This window comes from Agelaius tricolor, unplaced genomic scaffold (assembly GCF_023055355.1).
Source record: "Agelaius tricolor isolate 1412-34295 unplaced genomic scaffold, bAgeTri1.0.p SCAF_10, whole genome shotgun sequence".
Classification (NCBI taxonomy): domain Eukaryota; kingdom Metazoa; phylum Chordata; class Aves; order Passeriformes; family Icteridae; genus Agelaius; species Agelaius tricolor.
The window spans coordinates 15,494,717-15,522,346 of NW_027269270.1; the positions used below are offsets into that span (position 1 = coordinate 15,494,717).

At 41.5% G+C, this 27,630-nt stretch overlaps 1 protein-coding gene across 2 annotated transcripts in view; it reads right to left on the minus strand.

Moving 5' to 3' along the window:
- MAP3K20 (mitogen-activated protein kinase kinase kinase 20) overlaps positions 1-24,398 on the minus strand; it is a 90,723-nt gene extending 66,325 nt beyond the window's left edge. Inside the window, exons 1-2 of one of the 2 annotated variants that reach the window (XM_071434889.1) lie at positions 24,188-24,398; positions 17,356-17,545 (exon numbers count right to left, since the gene is read on the minus strand). In XM_071434889.1, the coding sequence (XP_071290990.1) occupies positions 17,356-17,514 (159 nt within the window). In that variant the 5' untranslated portion in view covers positions 17,515-17,545; positions 24,188-24,398. Of the gene's footprint in view, positions 1-17,355; positions 17,546-24,187 lie in introns of those variants that run through there. The other variant, XM_071434891.1, reaches the window with a different exon arrangement.
- Between the last annotated feature and the right edge of the window lie 3,232 nt (positions 24,399-27,630).

Here is a 27,630-nt window from a genome sequence, read left to right on the forward strand (position 1 = left end):
TTTATTTCTAGACTCCTGCTCAGAAATATATCCAGTCTACGTTCATTTCCAGTGTCTCATGAATCCTTTCCTCTGAATTCACTGATGTCTAATAAAGGATGACACCTCTATATCATCAGTTTCTCTAGGTGAACAAGCCCAAAATATCATTTTACAGATTAAATAAAAACACAGTCAGCATCTGTCATAACTAACAAATTATCTTCTCAATATGCAATAAAGGGATACTTAGAGAATTTCAGAAACATAAAATTATTACCAAGAATTATATAGCAATGGTGTTAAGTAATTATCACAGTTTTGAACACAGAAAAGAAAATTATGCAGCTACAAAATAGAAATTTAGGACTTTGCCTACTGATTCATCTGTTGTCATAAAGTTTTCTACAGAAAAAAAAATAAACAAGAATTTTGTGCTTTGGGGGCCCAAATAACAGGCAAAGGATACTGATTGTCCAGTTCAGAGAATTTTTGTAAAACCTATTAAACAGTCTTTAATACTAACAATGTGAGAGGAAAATCACATGGACATGGCAAAGCCAAAGAATCCTCAATGAGATGTTTTACCCGCAAATAAGCAGTTACCAAGTGCTTCGATGGGCACATTCCCGGCACACATGTGCTACCACCTCTTCCCACAGGCAATCATTGTTTTAAAACTATGGTTGGCATGGCACTTAAAACTGTGTGAGCTTGGGCTTCTTTTCTAGTATTCATTTAGATGATAACTTATCCCAAAAAAAAGTTGGTTTCTACAGGCCATTTACATGTTAAAACTGTCAGCATTTACGCCTTACAACACAGCCTCTATACTCAGGCTCTATTAGAAAACAGTATCCTGTTTCTTAAACCACAGAGAAAAGAGTTAAATTACATTCTCAGATTGATGTCACCAGCATTTCTGTAAATAACAGAATTAAATTCTCATAAGTACATCTACAATGATGTACAAAATTTGTACATCGTTGAAAGATTTGCAAATCTTTCAAAGCATCAAATCTGCATCCAAAATTATGTCCTACATTGTTACAAATCCCAGAGACTAAAAGTGGAAATGTACAGGAAACTAATAAATTCCTATTACTCTGCAATCATTTTACCATAATTTTAAATCCACTGGTGTACATCACCAAAAAAATCTCACTTTTGGAGATAACTGTGATAGAAACACACGCTTTAAATACCTTGTTTTGATTCTAAGGTTACAATCTTAAAGAAAGAAAAAAGCACATTACTAAGAGAGCTCATTTCTGTTAAACTATCATATATAGTACCAATATAGCACAGATAAGGAATATGGACATAAATTTATTTTATTCTGTTCTAGACTCATCCCATCTTATGAAATTTACGTAAAAAATGAATTTGCATCATGTAATACCATAGGATTTGTCAGTAGTGAAATGTATTGGATATTGACCATTTGAAAAGAAAACTGAGTTTTATACTCTAGTATATTTCTTTATAGCAACCTTGGCACAGAAATTGGTATGTTATGGATAATTTGAAGGCTAGAAGATTAAAAGTACTAGCTAGGAAATTCAGAATGTGTCTGTTAAAACACTGCAATGGCTTGCTCAGCCCATGAAAAGCAGGCTGGTCCCTCTAAAAATCACAGGGGCTTTGTCCTTGTGATGTGGCAGCAGACCCTCTGCCTTGTGCAGTAAGAGGGAATGAGATCAAGCTAAATGGCTCAATCCTTCCTCTGGCCTCCATCAGTGCAATGACCACGTGGAGCCCATGCAGCACTAACTAAGATATTGCAGGATCATGGTGTTTCCCTCATGAGGAGGGTTAAAAATGTGCTGTGAGACAAGAGGCTGCTAACAGATTGACAGAACTAAGCAGAGGCACTTTCTGCAGAAAATCCTTAGAGAATGGTTAGTAAGCTTGAAAAAATTCTATGTTACATTTGCACTGCCATTTACAAAAAAATCCAAATAAACAAAATACATAAACAAAGTTTATGGAAAAATAACTCATTTTTCAAATAGATTTCAAGTAGAAATACACCCAAAGGACTGTTACATTTTGCAGCATACAATATGAGATTGTATGAGCATTTAATAAAAGGTATCTGATAAAGGCAGATCTGTCAAGAACAAGTTTAGTTTGGATTTCACTACTGTTATTCATATAAAGCAAAACCATTCAAAACAAGCATGAACAAGCATATTTGTACTGGTGTAAGAGTTTAGAAATGAGCAATATCTGCAATATTTGTTATTTTTAATTCAGGCAGATTTGGAGTACTGAGCTGCCTCCAGCTGCAAAGCAACACCAGCAGCTGAGTAGAAACAATAGATGAGTGGACTAAACAGCAGGGCTGAAATACCTGAGCTCCCACAGAGCTCTTTATTTTCAGCAATCATAATTTCTCTTTTCAATGTTGGGAAATTTTCCAAGTTACTGACAATCACTTTGAAGGCAAACTGGCTTTGACTGTGGAGAACAGTAACAAAATCCTCAACATTCCTAAAATACAACAGAATAACAAAACTTGAAACTTTGACTCCTGGCGTACTCCCCAGGTGAGAAGATATCATGGCAAAACAGGGATAATTCCAGACCCAAGAAAGGGAAAAATATCCAAGGAGATTATTTCTGAGATCAAAGTCACTGTAGGTTTCATGAGCACCTCGTTGGAAAGGCATTTTGGTATGAAAGTGATGAGCAAAACTAATCCACCCTCAAGGAGTCATGGCCATACATTTGTAACTAGAGCAGTGATTTTCCTGAGCTCTGCAGGGTACTTGTAAGGAATCTTGATAAGACAATCTAGAACAAGTCAAATCTCATTGTACAGTGGCTTTTGCTAAACAATTAGCATAGACTGCAACAGAGACAGCAACAGCTGTACTTTTGCATCCTGATCCACTCCTCTAAAGCAGCTATGATCTTTACAATGAAGTATTTTTCCATCTTAACCATGAAAACTGTAATTTAACCACAGGAAAAAAAAAACCCAGCATGTTATCAGTGAACACTCACTTAAAACCTGTCTTAGAATGGATAAATCAAGCCTACTATAGATAATGACAGGGACAACACTTGTTGGGAATCCATCTTATTGGAACTCTAGTAAATGTTATAATTCCTGAAAATGTAACTCACCCAGGCAGTTTGAGCTCACCCTTATGAAAAAATAACCACTTCATAAGATGTTATATGTTAACAGCACACCAGAAGGTTTTGTTTTCCACATGGGCTGCTAGAGCTCTGCACAAGGCTCTCCCCAGCTGTCGCTCAAAACTGAGCTGCCCCTGCAGAAAAGGTATGAATAGTTCCCTACCTGGACTCCACCTAACTTAAAAAAGCTTTCAAAACAGAAATTACAGCTGTGACCAGCAGCCATAAAAAGAAAGCAAAGTAGTTGCCAACTACAGATGTTGGTACTCTGCTGAAATGAATGAGAGTCATTTTTCTGTGACTTTTACTGATCCCAAAGCACAACCTCACAAATCTGAGATGTTCAGGACAATTAGCTGCCACCATTATCTGAATGACACACATCATGGTTTTATGTGAAACTGTCCAAAAGATCCAGCATGAATCATGGTGAATTCTACCTGCTTTTCAGAAAAGTCACTCTTCTTCATCAAAGACTGAAAATTGTATTTTACTTAGAAACTTGGTTCAAATGCTACTTCTATTGGGTAGCAATGGTAAAAAAAAAACACCACCACCACCACCACCACCACCAAAACCAGACAAAACTCATCAAATTTTAAGCTTTCATCTTCATGAAACATGGACTCTGTTTATTTTCTCTTGGGATTCTTCATGCTGCCTTTATGGTAGCTCAATCTTTTTTCCATTAGAACTAAAAAATTTCAAGTAAAACAATGGCTAAGATAAAAACCTTGGAGAAAACCCAGCAATATTTTAAAAATGTTTTTAGTGTCATACATCAACATTTATTAGTATTACTCTACTACATATTTCTGACATGTAACTTCAGCTTTTCCCTTACTCTTCTGTGATGAATTTCTTGTACACAGAACTCCCTATCTTATCTGTCTTTATAGCTCTTGGCTTACACAGATATGGCAGTAACAACCATTTCATTTCTAATCCTTGCTATACAGGAATACAAATAGGCAGCCTCAAAATATATTTTTAGGAAGTTAATAACTTGAATACCAGTATTTCTGAACTCTGCAGAAAGTGGAAATCCAGAAGAACCTATCTAGAAGAGTGAGACTGCAGCCTGACCTACAAAGGCAGTTGCTTTGAGTCCTGCAGACCTACAAGGAGCAGAGAACTCACAGGGGTCTTGTACCACTACAGGATGTCAAATTAAGTCAAAAGTCTCTTTTCTCATTGCTCTTCTCCATTGAAACAACAATATCTCTAGCCAGTTCCTTCCCCAAATTAGGGAAGAACATGCAGAGGTACTGTAACCACCACCCATGTCTGTACTAATACGAGAGGAACATCACACATACTTAATGGGGAATGAATAACATTTAAAAGGCCAGTTACAAAATGAAGATCATCTACTCTGTGGTTACAAAACCACTGACCTGCACTAATTCCTCCATCACCTTGCACTGTGCTTGCCGAGGACCTGCCATAAATGAAGCAAAGAGGAAGCAGAACTGTATATATATGAGACCACAGGAACTTTCAGGACCAGGGTCACATGCAGAGTCCAACAAAACCTTTCTCCTGGGCTACCTAAAGAGCTGAAAAGAAGGCATTATGCTGCAGCTAATGACAATTCCAATCTGAATCTGAGTGCAGCAGAGAGAATTTGCATCTCTTCCTATTCCAGCAATGCCTGTAGTCTTTGCATAGCTACTAACTGATTTATGCTCCAAGCATGACAAGGATTAGATTAGCAAAGTTCAGTACAATGAACTGAGCTCACAAGCTGGACCCAGGGCCCAGAACTCTGTGATGTTTTGGTGGCACAAAGTACATTCAAATCTGCAATAGGTCCTTTGGTGTTGAAGAACAACAGCATCACATATACCACAGCTTCCCATTTTCCAGTGCCAGACATACCCAAACCCTTGCCTAAGAAACTGACTCTTACCAAGAATCAGACACAAGCACGTGATTTTCCAAGCCACTTTCAGGTCAAGCAAGGCTGGAATGACTTCAAGAATTCTTCTTCAACCAAGGAAACCATCCTCTGGTAGTTTTGCTGCCTGAGACACAAGTCTCTAGAAGACACAACAAGAACACTTTCCCACTCTGTCACAGCTATATGGCTATGCAACATTTCCCTTCCCTTTCTAGATGTGCTGTTACTGTGCTGAGCATTTTGCTTGCAACACCACTGGCCTCCTGAGGGTATTTACTTCTAGCAGACTACCTGAATTCCCTTATTCCAGGTAAAGTCCTTCCTTCTGCCTGGGAAGAGAGGGAGAAAAACAAAACAGTATTGGCAGGAGAAAAAGGACCTAGAGAAACATTCCTCTTCTCTTCAAGAAGAGTTAGCAGTATCTCGTGACTGGCAGTGTTATTATAAAAGAGGATTTGGCCAATTCCATACATGCAGAAGGCTGCCATAATCCTCCTGCCTTTTTTCCTTCTTGAGTTTGGATTGTTGCACTTTGAAGAGTTTTTAGATCTCTCCTCAAGGTCGATTTTAGCAATTATCTCTGTCTATCCAAATCTGGATATAATTACTGTAGTTAGCTCTGAGGGGAGAATGAGACAATTTTGAGGTCACTATTGTGCGGAGCAAGTGTGATGGTCTTGTATATTACTGTAAACCTTGCAAATATTATTTTTAAATATTTAAACCATTAATTAGTCCATATTGTATCCTCAGGGACAGTGCAAGAGATCTTAAGCCTTTAGAAGTGTCCTGCATCTTTTCATGTGTCCTCACTGTTTAGTTTAGACTAACATCCCTTTATTATTGTGTATGTACAAAAAGAAACCACAAGGTGTAATAGTCTTTTGAAAATATTGCTTTTTTGTTCAAAGTCCCAACTGAATTCAGAATTTTGATGGATTGAAGTAAATGGTGGTGCTAGAACAATACTAAAGGTTTAGAATTCAGATTGCAATTCTTCCAAATGTATATTTTAAGATACACAGTTTCTTTAAAATGTGAAGAAGCAAAATTCCTCATAAAAGCTGTGTACACGGAGGGGTTTTCACAACAATGAACAGCCTAATCAGGGTGAAGAATTCTCAACTGAAAGCTCACAAAGAAATCCCTCTATCCTTTCTCCATTTTTTCAATTCTACTTTTCTCGATAGGGGTGTCTCACCAGAGAACCTGAAGAGTGAAAGATTTAAGTATAGGACTGAAATCCATCAAACCCAGGCTTGTGGTCCAAACCCAAGCAGCTGTCAAACCCAGAGATAGGAATGTATGCTCACTTCTGCCTAATAAAATTTGAATCAAACACTTTGCATCTGATTCTCCATGTGAGCTTTTATGCAAACTTCTAAAGTGCAAGGAATCCTGGGGTGGAAGAGCTATTCTGAGAGCTTTCACATAGTTCATGTAATTAGGGAAACCACTTCCTTTGATTGTAAGTGTTCAAAACAGCTGAATTTCTCCTTTCAAAGGACTCTGTGATTTGGGTCGTCTCTTTTACTTGCTCTTTTATGTTTCTCAAGATGAGAGGTGAGACTGTAAAGCACATTATTTAGAAAAAAAAAAGATTCCACTTTTTGTTTTAGGGATTGAACTCTGACTATTCAAACGCTTGTCATTTGGAAATCTATCTTTCTTTCCCTCCCCCTGTTTCCTTCCTTTTCTGATAAGCTCTTCAGTGGCTCAAGCGAGCATAGCCCAAAACGCCAATTTAAACCTAAGGGAAAGCTGAAATATGGTACATAAAGGAAAAGGGACTCTCATTTTCCTTTGTGTGGCTGTGCTTGAATATGTAATTATAGAGGAGCTCTAGCTGCAGGATCTCAGTCCCCATGTCACATTTACTTTTTAAATGGTTCTAAACATTGACCAAGCAAAAAGGCAGAAATACAGATTTTTAAAAGGCAAACAAAGCAGCTGCCCTGGTCTTTGAAGTGGGCTTGCAGGTTCTTCGTTGCTCAAAAAGGGAGCTCGGGTCACAGTTTCAAGGCAATGACCATATCACCAGAGCTGACAGCTGATGCCAATGTTGCTACAGAATCAAGTGTCACTCGCCCTGAATTTCTTGAGTCAGGCACCCTGTTAGTGCTGTTACTTCACATTCATCTCACTAACAGCTGTAACAGGCAGTGAATATCCTGCTTCTCACAGTATAGCACAGAATCACACGAGTGAAAAGGCAGGAGATTTCTTACTGCAGGTTTCAAATACATCAAGTAAAAACAGAACGCTTGTTGATCCTAGGAGGACTGAACTTTATTCCCAGTCAGTGAAAAATTGCAGGACTCCTTCCAGAATTATAGCACTTACAGGGAATTGGTCTGCAATGGGAACACAGTAAACCACTCAGAGCACAGTGCCAGAAACCACATTACTGCCAACTTCTGCACTTCTGCACAGGACAGATGAGACACTGGCTTGGAGAGATGACTTTACAATGAAGACTTTGGTACAAATACAAAAACAACTGAGAACTCAAAAGTTAAGAGCAGAACTCCAAAATGTGTGGTCATTTTGAGTGGTATCCTGCATTTGCCTTTAGGGCTCTCACAAACTCTTACAGGGGTAACAGCAAGGCAACATCCAAAAGGAAGAGGAATTCAACATCTCCAAATTGTAGCCATCTGTTGCTCCATACTTATACCACACACAGCACCCTCAGCACACAGAGACATATTACAGGGAAGTAAAAAACCTTTTCCTTGGTTTAGGAGATTAAAAGTATACAGTTCACAAAGATGGAAACCCACCAATCACTACGTATAAGCCTTCATGTTTCAAAGGTTTGCCTCAAATGCATCTAACATTACTAAAATTAGAGTTGTTACAAAATTAGACAAGAAGTGATTTCTGCACCTTTCCCCCCCTCTAATTTCACATAGGTATGCATGACTCTTTCTCAGCTGTACAATCCTTCCAAGAGGAAAAGATAACCTCTCAGTAAATGTCACTCATCCGCTCAAAGGTGCAACAACTAGTTGATTTTAGCAAGTTTCCAGAACAATCTACTCATCTCTCCTATGCTCCCTCTACCAGATAACAATTTGCAGAGTGCCTCAGCTTTCACTAAAAGGCTGCCACCTGCCCAGCCTGCATGCCTGTCTTTTGGTTATCCCACCTTCCAAGAGCAACTTGGTATAAGCAACTGCATCTCATCTTCTGGTGTCTACCAAGAACTGCCTCACTTCTCCTACAACAGCTCAAGGGATTTTACCACCCATGCTTATTTTTGATGTGGCTACTGGTAAATCAGGTGCCCAATACACAAAATCCACAGCTATTTGGTCAGTCATGTATATCATAACACAACTTTTTTTCTCCCTTGTCTCCACCATTTAGCCACTAGGCACCTCAATTTTCAGGAGTTTTGGAGTAAAAAAAATAAGCAACCAGAGGCAAAAGATAAGTGGGTAAGTGTGTGGCACTGCTCCCCTTGAATGACATCCAAAGGCCAGGCCCTATTTTGCCAAGGAGGTACACCCATGGGGGGCCCCTCTTGTGTGCAACACACCCAGTTTCCCTGTGGAGCTGTCTTTCCTAAATAGAAATTATGCAGAATGCAGATTCTCTAAACATTAGTCTAATAAACAAACATGTATTTGCAACTAGGATTCTTCCCCAGTGGCTGGATTGCAACAGATTAAACATTTAAAAATATAAACAGGGCAGTTTGGAGGCAGTTGGGTCAGAAGCACAGCTCTGTGTTTGCCCTTGCTGGCCTCATCTCCCTGGTGTGTGAGTACAATTAACTGAGTATAAGAGAAAGCATTAATGTTGAAGCTGTCTCTGGGCTCCTCTGCAGCCTCCAGATAACATTAACACATCTGAATGTTTCCCTGTGACTGTTTTTACTGTCCTCTTAAAAAGGAAACTTTCTCTATCAGCACCTTAGTGAGTGGAAGTAGGTAAATATGAAATAACTTTTACAGTCTTAGTTGTTTAATTAGAATTAAAAAGACTGATTTTGATGCTTGCATCCAAGTTAAGATATATTTTCCCTTTTCTTCAGCTCTGTTTTCAGAGAAATCTTGTTCTCCAGACCCTTACACAACTCACATGCAGCCAGTTTAAAATTAATGACTAAAAAACAACAACAACAAAAAAGGGAAGTAAAGTAGGGCCTATCTAGTTCTATAGAGCATCTTACTGCCCTCTTAAAAACACAAAACACATTGTTCCAAATTCCATTGCCACCATGAGTGAGCCGGGTTGTTTGGGGACCCAGCCAGAGACTGCAGCCCCCATGCTCAGCTTTGAATACTCCTGTGGAAAACGGCCTCCAGGAGATGAATGGTCCCAGACTCAGATCACATCAACCCCAGCACAGGTCTCTGACTTCATCTGAACCATCTGAACCATCGCACAGGCCTGCAACAACTTAGAAATCGTTTCAGATTGAAACAGTACTTCCACTCACCTCAAGAGCTACTCTGGGGTCATCAGAAACAATTTGTCACTCTGTATGCTGCAAGTCAGTGCAAGCTATTTAATCAGCATCCCCAGGAATTGCAACACCAACGGATTTCCATGTGGGTCACAGACATGTAAATTGTCAGCTGTCCCCTCAAAGCACATAGAACTCAAACATGCTTATCATCTCTCAAATTACCACTCACCTGTCATTGTGATTTTCTACTTGTAACACTGTTTTAAGAAAACCATATAGTTAAATAAATGTCTACGTAAGTCTAACTTGAACCAATCCTCAATTGCTTGAGCCTGCAACAGCCTAAAACAGCACTTAGAGAAAAAAGGATTTCTTCTGTATCCATGAGATTTCCACAGCAAAGCTTCAGGACAGCTTAAATATCCAAAAATACCATTTTGCAGTTAATCACTTCAACAGAAGCTCAGGGTCAAGAAATGTCGTGGGAGGGGAAACAAAAGAGCTGCCATTTGATGTCAAGAGTTGCTGGCATAAAAAAATAAGCAACACAACCTCTCTTCCAAATTATAAGTAACAACTGAGTGCATGCAAAAAGCAGACTGAAACAGAAGAAACATATCTAGAGAAAAATTAAAAATAAAATTTTTAAAAAAGGCAAAAAAACCCACATAGAAAAACCCCAAAATAAAGAAACAAGCAAACAAACAAAATAAATCACCCTAGGAAAAATGCCCTTAATTGCAACTAACTATCTACTGGAAATGTGAACAGCCCACTGTCAAACAAAAACTTGCAATTGACAGAATAATTTTTATGATAATATGCAATGGAATTAAACTATTTACAAAAGTAAAGAATATTTAATAATATTCGAATGTTGTTGACATATCCTGCATGTTGTGGACAGCAAAGAGGATAAGAAAGAGTGTTTTCTAAACAATCAGACATTTTCTCTCTATTCTAAACAACATTTATTCATAATTTATAGGAAACCAGCATAAAAACTTGTTCACTTGCAGATGTTGCACCTTCTGAAAAAAACAACCCCAAAACAAACAAACCACTGAAATTGAAGACCAATTGGAGATAACTGAGATAAAAGGGTCTAAGAGATATCCCAGAGATATTCCTAACCCAGGGTCAGGCACACAGCAATTTCCTGTGACTCAACCAAGCTAAGGAAGCTGTACCTATATTCCTAATCAGCAGCACATGCAAGGTAATTCAAAAGACAAGCAAAAGGAAGCAACAGACATACCTGGTGCATCTTAGCTTAACAATTTATCTGTTAATCAAATTTGTTTATGTAGCAACTGTTCAACACTGGCCACCAGTCAGGAGGACATGTGCACTTGCCCCTTTACAATTTTAGTACAAAATCCAGTGGTCTGCACCACTGACAGTTATTATGTCTCAACTGATTCAAAATAACTTTTGAAGCTACATACTGCCAGTGTGGACCCTGACAAACCAGTTTCACTGAAGCTGATGTCCAAAGTTGGCTTGATTTAAAAAACCGTATATATACAAGCCAATCTCAAATTAAGTTAGTCAAAAAAACCCACTAAACGACACAACTTGTACTACAAATACTCACTATTTATATGAGGCAACTCTCAAGTTACTACTCATTTAATGAAAAACTTGGTATAAAAATGCTTAAATACATGAGTAAAAAAATCCACTACAATAAAATGTAGCAAAATACAGACAAATTCTTTTCTATGTCTGATTCTTGTGTTTCCGAAATTGTTTTAGGACAGAGAGACATAGGAATGAAGTTTCTTAAAACAGACAAAATGAAACTAAAGCCTGCTTTTGGCAAGAATAATTGTATTCTGGTATCTTTCATTACACTGGTGTCTCCCAAATATGGGGTTTGGACAATATTTTGGTTGCAACACATATACCATGACACAACACAGTCATATCCAAAGCATCCACTAACAAAACCTCATGCAGTGACTTTCTTGATTCCTGGAAAAATAACATTCATTTAGAAAATAAAGTCCTCCAGAAAATTACCCCTTGAATGAAAGCCAAGAATAGGCAAATAAAGAATCAGTCAGATTCATTGCAGAAGTCTGTCCTATCCAAAATGATTTATTCTGCAAGATACAGAATACGGAACAGCTGGAGCATCTGAAGCAATTTTGACAACTTCCAGTCTATAAAGGGTGCTAAGTATCCTCTTGATACCTTTTGAGAATACCCTAGTCAGCACCAAGAGGAGTGCTCTAAGCCCATTCCTTTACCAAAATATATTTTAAAAACCCAAAGAGAAATCCTTGCAAAATAACCACTCTGTAAAACAGAAACTATGGCATTTTAAGACACTCCTCTGGTATATTAAATACAGTTTTATCTCCTTTTAGCAGCTAACACTACATAGCAGTAAACCTGAAAAGAGGTTGTAGCCAGGTGAAGGTCAGTCTCTTCTCCCAGCAATTAGCAATAGGACAAGAGGACAGAGACTTAAACTGCACCAGGGCAGGCTTAAGCTGGACATCAGGAAGAAGTTTTTCACAGGAAGGGTGACTGAGCATGGGAATGGGCTGCCCATGGAGGTGATGGAATCACCACCCTTGGAGGTATTTCAGGAAACACCCGATGTGGCAGTCAATGCCACAGTCTAGGTGACAAGGTGGTGTTAGGTCACAGATTGGATTTGATGATTTAAAAGGTCTCATCTAATCTAGTTGATTCTGTGATTCTGTTTTCTTTTCAATGAATATGGGGCTGGATAGGTTCCTATGAGATCAGTTATTGTGAACTTGGTAATTTTTCAGTATAGGTGCATATCCCTGGAAAGTTCATATATTAGATTCCTACACCCTGCAATAATTTCATACAGCACACACTCTAAGTCCTCTCTCAGTGTTCATTACTCTCTATACTTGCTGACTCAGACCTGAGAGAGGTAAGGGAGTAGAAGCTCCTAGAAAGAGCTAGTAAAATATTAATAGAACAACAAAATTTCCCTTCCTTACAGCCAGGACCCAGTGTGGAGTCATTCTAGGCTGGCACCAGAGCACCCATACCAGCTACAAACTACAAAGAAAAAGAACATCTACTATTTTTAGTCCTGTCAGGGCTAAAGTATCAATTTCAGTTTGTTTTGTTTTGCTTTTACTCTGTTGTTTTTCTCTTGTTACTGTTGCAAATCATTGCCAGTCCTTACTCTCATGACCCACATAAAAATTATCACATGCTCTCTTTTAGCACTACAAACATGAATGAGGTAAGTCCAGTGACATGCATGTGATTATACTTAACTCATCCCCTTCAGAAGGTACAAGCCCAATCTATGCCTTCTGGACAGTCCATTCCAGAAATGGATCATAAAAATCAAAAAAGTGAACAAGCTGCATTATATGCTATACAAAAATTTTTATAAAGCATTAAAATATCCCCTAAAGCTTACAACACACGTATTACATACAAGAAACCCTGACAATATAAAATTAACTTCCATGGTAGTCAGACTCCAGGCAATACAGCAACAAAAACAGAGAAAATATGTCTTTGTTTTTGAGTCTTATAAAACTCAAATGCAGTACAAACACGACTGAACAAGGCATGCATAGTAAATGCTGCTCAATGTAACTTCTTCTATCCACAAGTTAGTTCTGTTAGTTCACCAGAAATATTTAAGTATTTCCCAGTAAGATTACAATTACATTTTACTGGATTTTTTTCCACCACTTTCCTGCAGTTTGCACAGCCCACTGCCAGCACTTTGAAGAAGTCCAGGAACATATGTTCTGCATGGAATCAAGAAATCTTGTACCCAAGTACCCTGGTTGTAAAAGCTGAAGCAATACTGCTGCCCATCAATAGCATGGAGACAGCTTATGGACCAGGGAGTACTTTCAAAGATCTGTGGTATTAAAATTAAATTCAAATTTCAAGTGAAATTCCAGCAGTAATAAACCTCCTGGTGAAGAACCACACCAAGAAGAACCAGCTGCCAACAAATTGCCACCAAAAGCACAGCCCTCAAAAGCAATGACAAATAACAGGTAAACTTCAGAGATGGGCAATCAAAGGAGGTGAGTGCTCTTCAGTGAAAAGCAGTCGTGGCAAGGCATAAAACAACATTTGTAACACTTCACTCCAGCAGTTATCTGCTCAAGATAATGGAGTCAAAAGAACTGCTAGCAATTTGCAGAATAAGGCCCCTGGCCTCAGTCTGTCCCATTCATTTCAGTGGGAGCTAAATTATGGGTTTATCTAATAATTCATATAAATCCCTCACAAAAATACCAAATAACTTCTGGAGTAGTAGATGTGCAATTTTCTTCAATGAGTGGACACAATTATCACTCAGGGTGAAAGGACTGATCCTGCTACAGGAGGCATTTCTACTCTGCCACATGCATCATAAACATCACACTGACAGCTTCATTTTCTATAAAACAATTTACTAGGAACTCCTGTTTCCTACAGGAAAACCTATAACCACTGTAGTGGTTGTACTAGATAGTAAAATGGCAACTTAATTTTTGTTTTGCTGCTATTTAATCACTCAGGCTACATTCCTATGTTTTACTTAATCAGCACAATTCTTGCCCAGTATCACGTCCAATATTCTAACCAAGACCTTGTAGCATATGTATATTTTTCCTAGCAGACCTGTTCAGGTGTATTTTTTCAATATACACACATCTCTCCCCATAAAGTTGTGTTTTACTGCCTGCATAAAAAAAGTTAATGCCTTGCAGAGGTATTTCTCAGATTTCAAAGAGTTTCAAAGCAATCTGTTTAAGCAACACTCTTCCAAGTATTTTGAAGTTTTTCTGAGCACATATTCTAATATGCGATGCTGGAACAAAACTTGCTTTGCTTCACATGTTAGAACTTGTTAGCCCCTGGGCTAATATAAAACCTTCACGATCTTTACTGGTTGTGATTGGCTTGTTTAATAAAATGACACATAGATACAACATATTTGCAGAATGATACCATAGCTCTATTGACTTGGCTTGCTCCCTTGGACTTGGCTAGCATGAAATGCCTCTGAGCAAGTTTTTCACAACTCTCCTATGTTTTCCCTCTAATCAGTTGTTATGGATTATTGGCAGCAGTTAACAGAAATACAAGACATGCAGTCATGGAGATAAAAGGACACTTCCTTCCAAATAAACTAGAAAGAGTGGAATCTCGGTTTATGCCAAGCTAGAAGGGACCCACAAAGATCATCAAATCCTACTCTCAGCCCCACACAGGACCATCCCCAAGAGTGCCTGAGAGCACTGTCCAAATGCACAGAATAATTAGTTTTCTGGACTAAACGCATCCAAGTACCTACTAAACACAGATACACAAGAGTTACAGCAAGTTATTTTTGTATTGATATCAGAAGAGTCATTAAGTCACCATGACTTCAGTGCAGTCCAGTCACAGACATTGATTATTGTTATCACTACAGATGAAGATGCTACATATGTAAATATGTGAGGGCCATTAGGGCCAGAAGACCTTTTGGCCACCAAGTTGGCCGCTGGTACAGCACAGGCCACTATACTTCAGCAAAATGCTCCTGTGTTGAGCTCAACAACTTGACAAAAACAATTGTCTAAAAAGACATCTCAATGAGAAGACAGATGAAAAGGATCCTCCATCTTCACTGCTTTCATTTGTAGTCTGTGCCAAGTGTTACTCATCCTCACTCCCGATAATTTGTGCTTTTCTTTCCATTCTAATTTTCTGGCTACAGATTCCAAGCACTAGTTCCTGCAATAACTTTATGCACTAGATTAAACTATCCCATCATTTTCTCCATATGAAAATGCAATGTTTGTATATAAGCTCTTACTTTTTAATTCTCTAAGGTTGTTGACAGAAAAGTTCTGCCAAAGCTTGTCAGAGTTATTTAAGGCATCACCATTTGCCTCTCCACTGCCTTTCCAGAAAACTTTCAAGAGCAAGTGCCCATACCAAGCTGTTCCCATAACCTGACTGATTTAGTTTAAGTTGCAAATTATAACCAGTCCAAAGAAAAATAAACAAATTTGTGATGGAAGGCACTTGCTCTCCTTCTGTCAACTCATCCTGATGGATGATATTCATCACCCCCTCTTGACACCCCCACTCTCACCAACTTTCCACTCGGTGTTTTGCAGATTCCCTTGGGCTGCTCTTACAGTTCATTGACACTCTTTTAAACAGAACAGAACCACATATGCCTAACAACAATTTTCCCAGTGCTACATACCAAGATAAAGCACACCTGGTTGTTACAAATTACTTTATCCTGATTTGCATATGCCAAACAATTAACCAAATTTGCCTAACTGCACCATGATACTAGCTCTTACTGAGCTGCAAGTCTTCATTAGTCCCTAAATAAATCCTTACATTATAATAAGCTCTTTCTGGCATATGGGGCTTTTTACTACTATACAACCTGTGCTCCTTGCTACTCCAAGCTGAACTTTGTGTTGCACTGTCTTAAAAAAATGTATTTCTGCTGAATGGTCCAACTGTGTCAAGTAATACACAGGATTTTCCTTCCTCCATCCTTTCCCATTCCATCGAGTTTTATGCCATCACAAGACATAGTAATATTGTTCTTAAATTTACTTTCAAAAAATGTTTTTAGTACATAACAACAGGTCTAGCACACACACAGGTGTAACTCCTTCAGAAACACACATGTTCAATAAAGGTATTTCACTGACCCTGACTGAGATCTGCCAGCCAGGTTATTTTTAAGGAGCACATTATTGATACTGCATAGCTCAAATTTTACTTTTCATTTATCTTTTGATATTAACAAATAGTAGAAATAAAGAGAACACCACAAACTGACATTGGACAGAATGTATAAATCTTCCATTGTCCTAGAAAAATCTTGGGATCCTTTTACATTATTTTAGACAGCAACATGCTTAATCATGATCAAACATGCTAATTACATCACTAAGCATGACACAATCAAGGCAGCTCAGCTGCTGCCGCAGTGGATGAACTTTGGTGTCTGATTACTTACTAAGTCTATTATGCCTAGCACTGCTCTGCTGTCCTCCAGCTTGTAACTGTCTTCCTACAACAGTCTGAGGAGATTGTATACAAGTTACATACATACAGTCATGATGGAACAACAGCCCAGTCACTCTGCTGTCCATCACTAAACTGGGCTGTGCTCACTGCTCCATCACCAGTGCTGACCAGCAGGCAGACTGGAGTACTGTGAGGACCACATACACCACATCTCTGCTGAAACTGTACAAAGCTGAGGGGTCAAAAGGACTGTCAGGCAAATTTAAAAAGCTTTGAAAAAAAAAAAACAAACAACAAACCAACCTTAGCAAATTCTGCCTTTTCCCCCAGGATTGCCAAGGACTCATCCACCTTTCCAGGTCACAAGATGCCCCAAGGGAAGGAGACTGGCAGAACAGTGAGGGCTAAAACTACCTCATTGCAAAACCAAGCTATGACTATGTGGCTATGACTAACTAGGAGTTAGTGGAGCCCTAGATCAAAATCTTCATCAGGCAGGGAAGAGACAACTCTAAGCCTGTAGTGAACATAGATATGTGAACCACAGAACAGACGTCAAGAGGACAAAATGGAATCAGGTAATGACAGGGACACTATCTCTTCATATCTAGCAACATGCTGGTAGTATCAACAGGAAATTAGTAGCTCCACAGGTGCAGCAAGCTCTCCTCAGGGCCAGGTAGAGGAGAATTGCAAAACAAAAAAAGTGGGCAACAAGAGTGAAGGGTTGGACTGCTCATTATGTCCTTACTGTAGCATCATCGCTTACAGAGTTTTGTAATTAAACAAACAAAAATCCCAAGGTAGTTTGCCTGCATTACCTAGAGGATCAAAAACACTAGAAAAGAATTTCTGTTGTTACCACAGCAGACAAAGTGAATGAAAAGTAAACTTTTACCTCTTTTTCTATTTTGAGCAGCTTCTTTACTGCCACCTCCTTGTCCTGAGAAATCCATCGGGCTCGGTAGACACTCCCGAAACTCCCTCCACCGCAGTTCTCAAAAAACTGCAAGTCATCAAATTTAATTTGCACAAATGAAGCACTGGTAGACGACATCTCATAATGACAAAATATACCACAGCAAAACCTGTGAAGAGAAAAGTTTTTATTAATGCACATGCTCCAAGGATTTATGGACTTTCTTATCCATGTTCAGTCACCCCAAAATCAGAATCATAAGCACACTCCAGTAACATCCACAGGCCACAGGAGGAAAAGAGACTGAGAACGTGCATTCCAACAGGGAGTACTAAAGTTTGCATAATTTGCACAATCTATTAGGAGGAGCTGGGTACAGAAACAACTAACAGTATTCCTCAGAGCAATCCTGACGTTTCCGAGCACCTTGGAAGCAGCTCTGCAAAAGGCAGGCACGTGGCTGCCTTCTCCGCGGACACACAGGAAGCGTGCTCTCGGCTCCCGGCTGCCTGCCCGCTCCGGCACGCCGGGCACGCCGTCCTGCGGCCGCGATGGCCACGCACGGGCACGGGCACGGGCCAGCCCGGCCGGGCAGCGGCGCCGGGCAGCGAGCAGCGGCACCTCGGCACACACCGCGCGCCCCAACAGCGCTCCGGGCCAGGCCGGAGCACTTCGTGCAAGGATGTGGAAAAACCTGGCCATGGTAAATGTCTCTTCCTGAGTGACTCAGATCTGTTTGCACGTTGTAACAAAGCGCAAGTACAGGGTAATTCATCTGGGTTACAATATGTGAAATTCTGCAGCCTGTGCCAAGACTGGTGTTGGCAGTTTCAGGAGATGATCCCAAATCTGCTGACGGAGGAACAGAATGTCCTCCCCGGAGATTTCATGGTGATAAAGCTTATGGCTGTAGCAAATTTCAAGAAACATTATCACCTAAATACATGAACAATGACTAATTTTAGGTTTCTTTTTTTAATGATATAAGATCAGAAAGCTCAGGTCTTTAGTGGGACTGCAGGACACGGCATACTCCAGAATCATCTGCAAGTCTGCTGCTGGTTCAGTTCAGATGCACCAGCCTAGACAAAGTAGGTTTAATTACCAGCAAAAGTTACTATACTTGCAATTAATGACAGTAAATTTATCAGCATAAAATGAGATATTAGTTTTAACAAAACAAGCAAAAAAAGAACCAGAGATTTTGGGTTGATGGTGAAAACAACACATCCAATTTCACTGGTAAATTACAGTATCAAAATATACTGTGTCTTCTGGGAACTTCCATTCCATAGGGCTTTTTGAGATAAAACGTTATGTGCTGTCCAGAGCTGCGAAACACAACTGTGTTAACTCCTTGTACTGCTGACTGCCACAATCTCTTTCTGCCAGTCCCTTCTGTAACAAACACAAAGGCATTATTTGCCCCCTGTCTCTCCTGATTGTGTAGCTACTCTGATTAAAATTTTAAGATATCATTAGATCAGGAATTTCTGGCACTATTTGATTGCAGCTATTCTCCAAATGAGAGATGATGATATCAACACTTTTCTACACACAACATAACAGAGCCTTCTCTGAAACTGCCTGCTTCATTTTATACCTCTTGACCACCCATAAAGATAAATGCTGACCAGACCACAACAACTTTACTATGTGTACTGAAGGCTTTTTAGCAAGGAGCCAGCTTCAAGCCTTTCACTGACAGCCAGCCTGCAGAGCTCCCAAAGAGGGAACATGAATGCTCTCTCCCCAGAGCTGCAAGTCAGAGCAGGGGTTACCAGCAGAATATGAAATAAAGTCCCTTCTTCCAATGCTCTGCAGCCTCTTCCCTAATACAAGTGCCTGAACTGTCCTGCTGACCTTCTGTTCTTGTTTTAACCTTGTTGCTGGTGTAATTTCCTGTCATCCCATAGTCATCTCCTGCACAGCCTGCATACGTTTTCTTTAGAGAAAGCTCAAAGGAAATTGGTCAATCCTACAAACCAAGAGACGTTTCAATGTTTTGCTCCTTGCCATTGCTGCTTAATTAGCAAATCTTCAGAAACAAAAGTTCATTTGCATTATTTACTCCAGCAGCTTCTCCAAGTTCATGCTCCGTACATGGTGTCTCAAGCATATGGGACACTTTACAGACAAATAAAACAGACTGACTTTCCCAACTCAAAAACCTCACAATTTAAGGCCATGGCCCTGCACATATTTATGCACACAGGTAATCACACTCGAGTGAACAATTTCCTTACTGACAACAGAATTAGCTAGAAGAGTGATGTTACTCACAGGCAAAAGCATATGCACTGACTAGACCATAAATTTAACAGGAAGGTGGGAACAGCTGAAAAAAGATCATTTCATTTGAAATGGCAGAAGGAAAAGGAAACCAAGTGAAAAGAAAAACACATCCCAGGAAAGAAATTTCTGGGCTTCACTATCTGAATTCAATAGCTTTGAAGAGCTGTCAAATTATTTAACATTATTGTTCACCCAGAACCACCAAATCAACTGTACAAACTAGTAAATTATTTGATTTCTGAAAATTACACTAGCAGAGAATAACATGCACACCAGACATTTGACAAATACAAATGAGTACTTTTCTGATGGGTCCTCCTTACTGCTTTAAACTTTATCTCAATTTCCATGTGCTCACAATGCAGTGCCTGACACACAAGCACTTGCAGAAGCTACCATTCATTCTTTAAACACCTTCTCAGTTTCAAATTTACCTACGGCAGTCAACCAGCTGCAGATCACAGGATCACACAATGAATCAGGTGGCAAGACCTGAGATACTGAGTCCAATCTATGACTCAATACTACTACCATGTCAACTAGACCATGGCACTGAGTGCCACATCCAGTCTTTCCTTGAACACCTCCAGGGACAGAGACTCCGCCACCTCCCTGGGGAATCCATTCCAATGTTTAATCAGCCTTTCTGGGAAGAAATTTCTCCTCATGTCCAGCCTAAACCTCCCTGATACATCTTAAGACCATGTCCTCTTGTCCTGTCACTGGTTGTCGGGGAGAAGGGGCTCACCCCTGCCTGACCACAACCTCTTTTAGGTAGTTGTAGAGACACTATAGGGCACCAGCATACAATAAGTTAATGTTATTTAAAGAATGATTCATTGGCTGGCATCAGGTTGCTCCAGATGCTTTTTTTCTAGAGAAAGTAGAAGAGATTTACAAGAGACACTCTTTATTTAGAGATCTGTAATTAAAACGAGGCTGCATTCATTTTCTTTTTCTAGATGAAATAACAGGCCTGTTTAAACATTACTCCACATTTTTGGATTCAAGGTAGGTAATCCTCAATTAGAAAGATCAATCTCTATGTTATGTTTGAGAAAACAACTGTTTAGATTAAAAATTGTATGTGACAAATCCACACACAGTTATTAACTTGTCATCCTCTTTTAAAGATATTTAACAATCTGAGTTTATAAAACCAGTTAAAAAAAAAAATCAGGTATTTCATTAAACTCTATAGTCTTCCACTTGCATCTGAAACAAGCACAGCATTCCAACAATGTGTGGCACTTTTTTTCATCTTACACTTCTGCAGACAGGAGAGCAGCTCGCTGCAACACAGCCCGGGGCCTTACAGCAACTCCCTGCACACAGCTCAGGAGGGTTTGGCACCCGCACCCTCCTTCCTCACTCACGGTTTGGGGTGTTGAACTACCATCACTGTGTAGCAGGGAAACACTGCATTGACTGACTTTGTTGCTTGCTCTCAATTAAATGAAGACATGACAATTCAGAAACAGTGAATGACAGGTATTTCAGGAAATAATTAAACTGCTGGTTATTTCAATTATTCCTATGGGATCTTTCTGCGGGTAAAAGAATTTTCTCCTTTTTCTGTTTTATTTCTAATAAGTTATCATGAGCTTGTAATCTTGCAGCAACATCTGCATCTTCTCCTGGCTCTTTGTTTTCCACATAGTAATTTATATTTGAGCATGCTGTTGGAAGCTGTTCATTTCATACCAAAAAGTAAGAGATCTGAGTTCTATTTGGCAGTGTTTAACATTTGAAATTATTATTTAACAATAGTATGCAGCATGTCAGGACCATTACACAGAGTCACTTCGCAGCAAGCGAAGTCACCACATTATGTCACCACAAGCTCAGCTCAGTACACCAGTGATGCAGGTGTAGGAAACCATCCACCATCACTAGCTTCTTGTGATTACAGCACTTCAGGGGATTAACCCATGTGAGGGTCCTAGCCCTGCAAAGGTCCCACATTCGCTGCTTCCTCTAGGCCCCCCCAAGGTGAGGGAACCCCCCAGGACCCTGCTGCAGGCTGCCCTGCATCTTGGCACAGCAACACTGGAAGAACTCAACACATTCAGTTCTACCTCCCAGCTCCCTACAAACTGCAATGTAGGGGAAGTGCTGCCATGCCCAACACTCTGCTTTATTCCACATACAAAACAGAAGACCCTTCTGTTTGTCATTCAGCTACTGCTCCCAGAGTACAGACAGCTTCCACTCCAGGGACTTAGACATAGGAGGGAGGAAATAATTTACAAATTGCACAGTAACTGCAACTCATACTTTGTTTAGTGCGTGGCTGTGAAACCGAAAATTGCATCTCTCATCTTGCACGTGCACCTGATGCTGCTCAAGTATTCAATTACTGCAGGAACAGCCTTTGTAAATTATTATGGGAAACAACCATGCAACTCCCTGCCCCTCGCTTTACTGTGTGGTTCCACAAAGTAGGATTCAGTGCTTCTTGCAAGAAGGCACACTGCCAACATATTGCCAATAAAGTAGTAGCACACCACACTTGTGCTATCTTAAAATACACAGCTGAATGTGCCAAGTTTCCTTATTTGGCAAAACAGCCCATTTGCTTTCAGGATCTTTGACCATCCATTTTTAGACCCAAATCATCCTTTGTATCCAACAAGGCCTGCAGTCCTTGAGCATACCAACCTGGATTTTTTCAGCAGTATATTTAAACAGAGTTTAAAAAAATATATATTAAAAAAAAAAAACAAATAAAAATGTCCAACAAAAAAAATCCACCCTCAAACACCAAAACATGGTTAACCATTGTCTTGTCCAAACAGAAAATAGTAAAGGAGTTAGTGACATTGAGCTACAAAAGCTGCTGCAGAAAAAAGTTTTTATAAATTAAAAAACCCTTTAATCATATCATGAACTGTTGATCAATAAGATGTAAACAAACTCCAAGCACAAATCCAAATTAAATATATTGTAATCTTCTAATCTCCCAATGACTTAAAATAAAGCCAACAACCCCTTCAATTCCTAAACTTTCTTAATCAGACTGAGTAGCAGCCCTGCAGATGGTGAGACTGGAAGCATGGCTCTGCCTACCTTAGTTACAGACTCAACAACATTTGAGCCTGTCCTTTGTCAGAACCTAAGAATTCTGCATATTTCCATTAATAACATGTCTAATTTTATTTCAATTTATATAACCATTGCTACAAAAAAATGGCTCAACTCCACCTAAACAGTTTGAGTACTGAGGATACAAGCCAAGCTGTGTCAATGGCAGAGACTGAAGGCTATAAAGACTTCACATTAAATAAAAAACATTTTATCTCAGAAAACCCCTAAACTAAACTGGTCACTTCACTTACATTATACCTTGTAAGTGATGCCTGCCAGTAGTGCAGGCACACAACAGCTCGCAAGAAAGACAAGGCAGCTAAGCCTGCATCCAGGCCCATTGTGCAGCTTGGTCCTGGCACAGACCAGACTGCAGGACCTGGGCCTCAGTTTTGTCCATGTTTCTGTCTTCCCCTCACAGTGAGCCAGGTTCTCCAGGGTTACCATTATTAACACAATGCCACCAGTATGCGAAGCACATTACGGATAGATAAAAGAAGTAGGTTTCAGAGGACTTACAATTCCAGGACAAAGTCCTGAAAACATCTCACCACATGCCTCCTGCAGAAAGCTATGATGTTTTCGGGAAGTGACCCAGTTAATCCAGTGCTTTCAAATTATTTCTGCTTCTGGAACTTAGAAAAAGTAATGATCCATGGCTTTCCCGACGGCTCTGTCACTAAAACTCCCAGTAGAGCATGCTGGATACAGGGTAATAGATAGCTCACGCAAGCTTAATAAAAGATCATACTGCTGGAAACGAGCTAACTTAAGCAAACACAGCAAAACCAAACAACGACAGCTAACTTTAAAAAAGGAAAAAAACGGAGGGAATGAAAGTCACACCTCAAATCCCAACCCGACGGATTTTATGCCCAAAACAACAGCAAAATGCAGCAGGTGCGCTGCATTTGAAAGACATACTAGGGAGCGCAGGGGTGGCCAAGCGTAGCAGCCCCCGGCCGGACGCCGGCTGCCCGTGTCCCGCTGCCCGTGTCCCGCTGCCCGTCCTCACGGGCGGCCGCGGCCGGCAGCGCCTTTCTCGCGCCGGGCCGTGCTGCCCGGCTGTCGCTCGGCGGACACCGCTCTGCCCTGCCCTGTCCTGCCCTGTCCTGCCCTGTCTTGCCCTCCCGGCGGGGCACGGCTCGTCTCCCAACCCCCGTCCCACTGCGCGGCCAAGCGTGGGCGCCGCTGACCACGGGGGTGTTTGGCCGGCGCGGCGGGACCAAGGCGACGCAAGGTCAGGCCGTGTGCCCGGCCGGCCGCCTCCCTTCACAGGGCTTCTGAAGTTGCTTCAGCACAGAGAACGTCAAACCTGGAGGGGACACCCATGGCCCGGCCCGCTGCCCGCCGCCTCCCTCCGCCCAGCCGAATGCGCACCCACCGCGCCCAAGCGCTGCCTCCGCGGGGGGCGCTTCGCCGTCCTCACCTTTCCCGAGGGGCTCCGGGCTGGCGGGACCCGAGCGGCGCCGATCCCGGAGCCGGCGAGGCAGGCTACAACCGGCGCGACCGCGTCTCCCGCTCCGTCCCCCGCGCTTCCGGTTGGTGCCGGGAGCCGAAGCCGCCGCCGCCGCCGCCGCCCCCGCACCGCCTCGCAGCGGCGCCACCCCGCGCTCCGCGCCGGGCCCCGCGGGGAGGCGCGGCCGCCGCCAGCTCTGGGGTCCGGGCGGCGCGGTGCCCTGCCTGTAGGGGGCGCGGTGCCGGGCAGGGCGGGCGGTGCCGGCCCCTCGGGCTGCGGGGGCGGCGGGCGGAGGCCAGCGTGGCCCCCCCGGCCCGGGACAGGAGCGTTGTCGTTCGGCGCGCGTGGCCCCTCCCGGCCTACGCACCCTGCGCCCACACCGTGAGCGCTGTGGTGGGGCTGGCGTGAGGCGAGCGGGACGGAGCGTCAGGTTCTCAGAATCACACAATCGCAGGCTATACTAAGTTGTAAGGGACCCACAAAGACCATGAAGTCCCACTCGTCGCCTTGGACAGGACACCCCCAAGAACTACACAATGTGCCTGAAGAGTGGTGTCCAAACGCTCGTTGGACTCTGTCAGGCTTGGTGCTGTGACCACTTCCCTGGGAGCCTGTTCCAGTGCCCAACTCCACACTGTGTGAAGAGCCTTTTAATAATATCCAATCTAAATCTTCCCTCACACAACTTCAGGCCATTCCCTTGGGTCCTGTCACTGGTCACCACAGAGTGGTGAGTGTCTGTCCCTCTGCTTCCCCTCATGAGGAAGTTGTATCTTCAATGAGGTCTCCCCTCAGTCTCCTCTCCAGGACGAACAGAGCCAGTGCCTTCAGCTTCTCCTCAAGGCCCTTCACCACCGCTGTTGGCTTCCTTTGGACACCCTCTAAGAGCTTTATATCTTTCTCATATTGTGGTGCCCAAAACTGCCCCCAGCACCCGAGGTGAGGTTGCACAAGTGCAGAGCAGAGCAGGACAATCACATCCCTTGCCTGGCTGGGATGTACCCAAGGACAGGGTTGGCTCTCCTGGCTTGGACTGCCCAGGGAGGTCAGTGTCTGGCAGAGTGGCTGTTTGCTTGTTGGTCAGCTGTGCCAAACTTGGGAAGAGCCTCTGGACTGAGCAGGGCCTGTTCTGTCAAGTGTTTCCACTGGACAAGTGCAGCCCAACCACTGCAGGTGGAGGGAGTCCAGGCATGGGGATGCATTGCCATGGCCACAGCTTTGGAAGCACAAGCTTCTTCCTTCCACGGTTCCTTCTGTGACCAGTAGTATGGCTAAATTTTTTACCAAAATGACCAGATGAAGTTAACAAGAAAACCTCTGCTCATTTTCTTGTGCCATGGGGGCTGGGATAGTGGATTGCCATGTTGCTGTGGGTGAGGATTTGTAGGTCCCAAGGAATGGGAAGGGAGCAAATTTGCTCCTACAGCCAGTCCTCCTTTCAGGAATATGGAAAAAGAGGAGGACTTGACTGGCAATTGTAACCACCACCTATCCCCCCCCCCCCCCCCCCCCCCCCCCCTCACAAAAATCCCTCGTACATACTCCCTGGCTGCCCAGGTCAGAAATGAAACAGCCATACAGACCACTTCTTATCCAAACATTTCAATGGCATTGAGGTATTCTGCTGTTGCAGAAAACTTTTTGCAAATAGAATCATCTTATTACTGTTTCAATAAGACAACTTACTGCTGTCACACTTAAAGGATGAGACTCAAAAGACTTGGGGAGCAAACAATTTTTCTATTGAGGTAAGCACATTGCGTGGCTGTAACAGCACATCTTCTGTATGATACAATTTATCGTGCAAGACTCAGTGCCTAGCACTGCTTTACTCTGCACTCCCCAGGTTATCTACTGCTGACTGTACATTGAGATTTTATATTCTTTGGAGAACTGGAGCTCCTTGCTCTCTCTCATATTTGACTGTTGTTACATGCATGTGTAGAACTGCCATATAAAACCAGTTGTGTTGCACGATTCACAAAGAGCTATGCAGCATCCCACTGAACCATATCCATTAATTGTACATCTCAAAGATGTATGGTATCAAGGTGAATCATGGAAGAACACTTTACTGATTAATGAAATATAATTATTTAATGGATATCAGAGGTTTCCCCCATGTTGTATTAATTCAGCACAACTAATACAACATGGGGGAAAGCCTCTGATACCCATTAAATACTAATACCTGTTTGAAGTACTAATACTTTCTGTGCTTAAAATAAAACATTTAACTGAACTATAGAAGTAGGAGTAAAGTTCAGCAAGATCTTAAGCACTCAGTGCAGAAAGCATGTAAAGACAGTAAGAAAATCAAAAAGCGGGCCCTGGTGACCCCTTTTTGCCCGCCAGATAGGTTCAATACTGCCAGGACAAGCAGTGAGGGAGGTCAGCATGCTTTGGCTTCCCCTGGATACTGCAGTTACAGACACTTCTTGTCTGATCTGAGAGCACTTGTGCATTCTTATGAACTGATATGCAATGAGTCTGGAGAAGCCTCCAGCCAAAGGTGCCACATTTTAAAGGAACACACAAATATCAAACACAAGTCACATGAACTAAGCTCTGGAGGAGGAGAGGTGCCACATACTTAGTCTCTTAAATGCTGTAACTAAAGTGTTTGTCCTTCCTCCCAGAGGCAATTGCCAATTAGTCAAATGATTAAAAAATTTCTTTGAATGTTAAATTACCTGTTTCATAGGCATTTTCCTTGAGCACATGCATTCACATGCCTACTGTGCTTTGTCTGGGCATTTTTCCATGGCTGTGTATCTGCAGAGCAGGGATTTACCATATCTGAATTTAAGCCCTGGTTGTAGGGCCTAAATAAACTATTCTGGTAGCCCATGAGAAATGAGGGGGTGGTTAATATTTCCTACTTCAAGAGTAGGAGTTCAGAGTCTGCACCAGGCAATGTGTTAACACACCACTTGTTTAAATCCCATAATTGCACCTGCTCTAGTAGAGGACAAGTAAGAGAAAGCAAAGAAGTCTGCACAAGGACTGTCCAACCCCAGTGGTGAAGCTGAAACTATTACAACAAGGTTTCGAGCATGCATTTTGGGCTTGTACTCTTTCTCCCCTCTGGCTAGTGAGGCTGGATATTTTCAAGTTGTTTTTCTATCATCAAGAAAATTAAATTAAAAATAGCTAGAAAAGATCAGAAACCAGTGTAATTGCAATTTCTTAAGTGTATTGGCTTACTGTATAGAACAGTGAACCAACACATTGGTGGTATGTTTTCCCTCCTTTCTGGGGCAGCAAACTCAGAGAAACTCAAAAGTTACCTCTGGAGAGCTCAATCCTAATCTCAGGCTTTTTCAATTGATATGGGACAGGCAGAAAAAGAAAATATTTAAAAGCTAACAAAAATTATTGTAAAGCCACAAAATTTGGCAAAGGATAAAGGC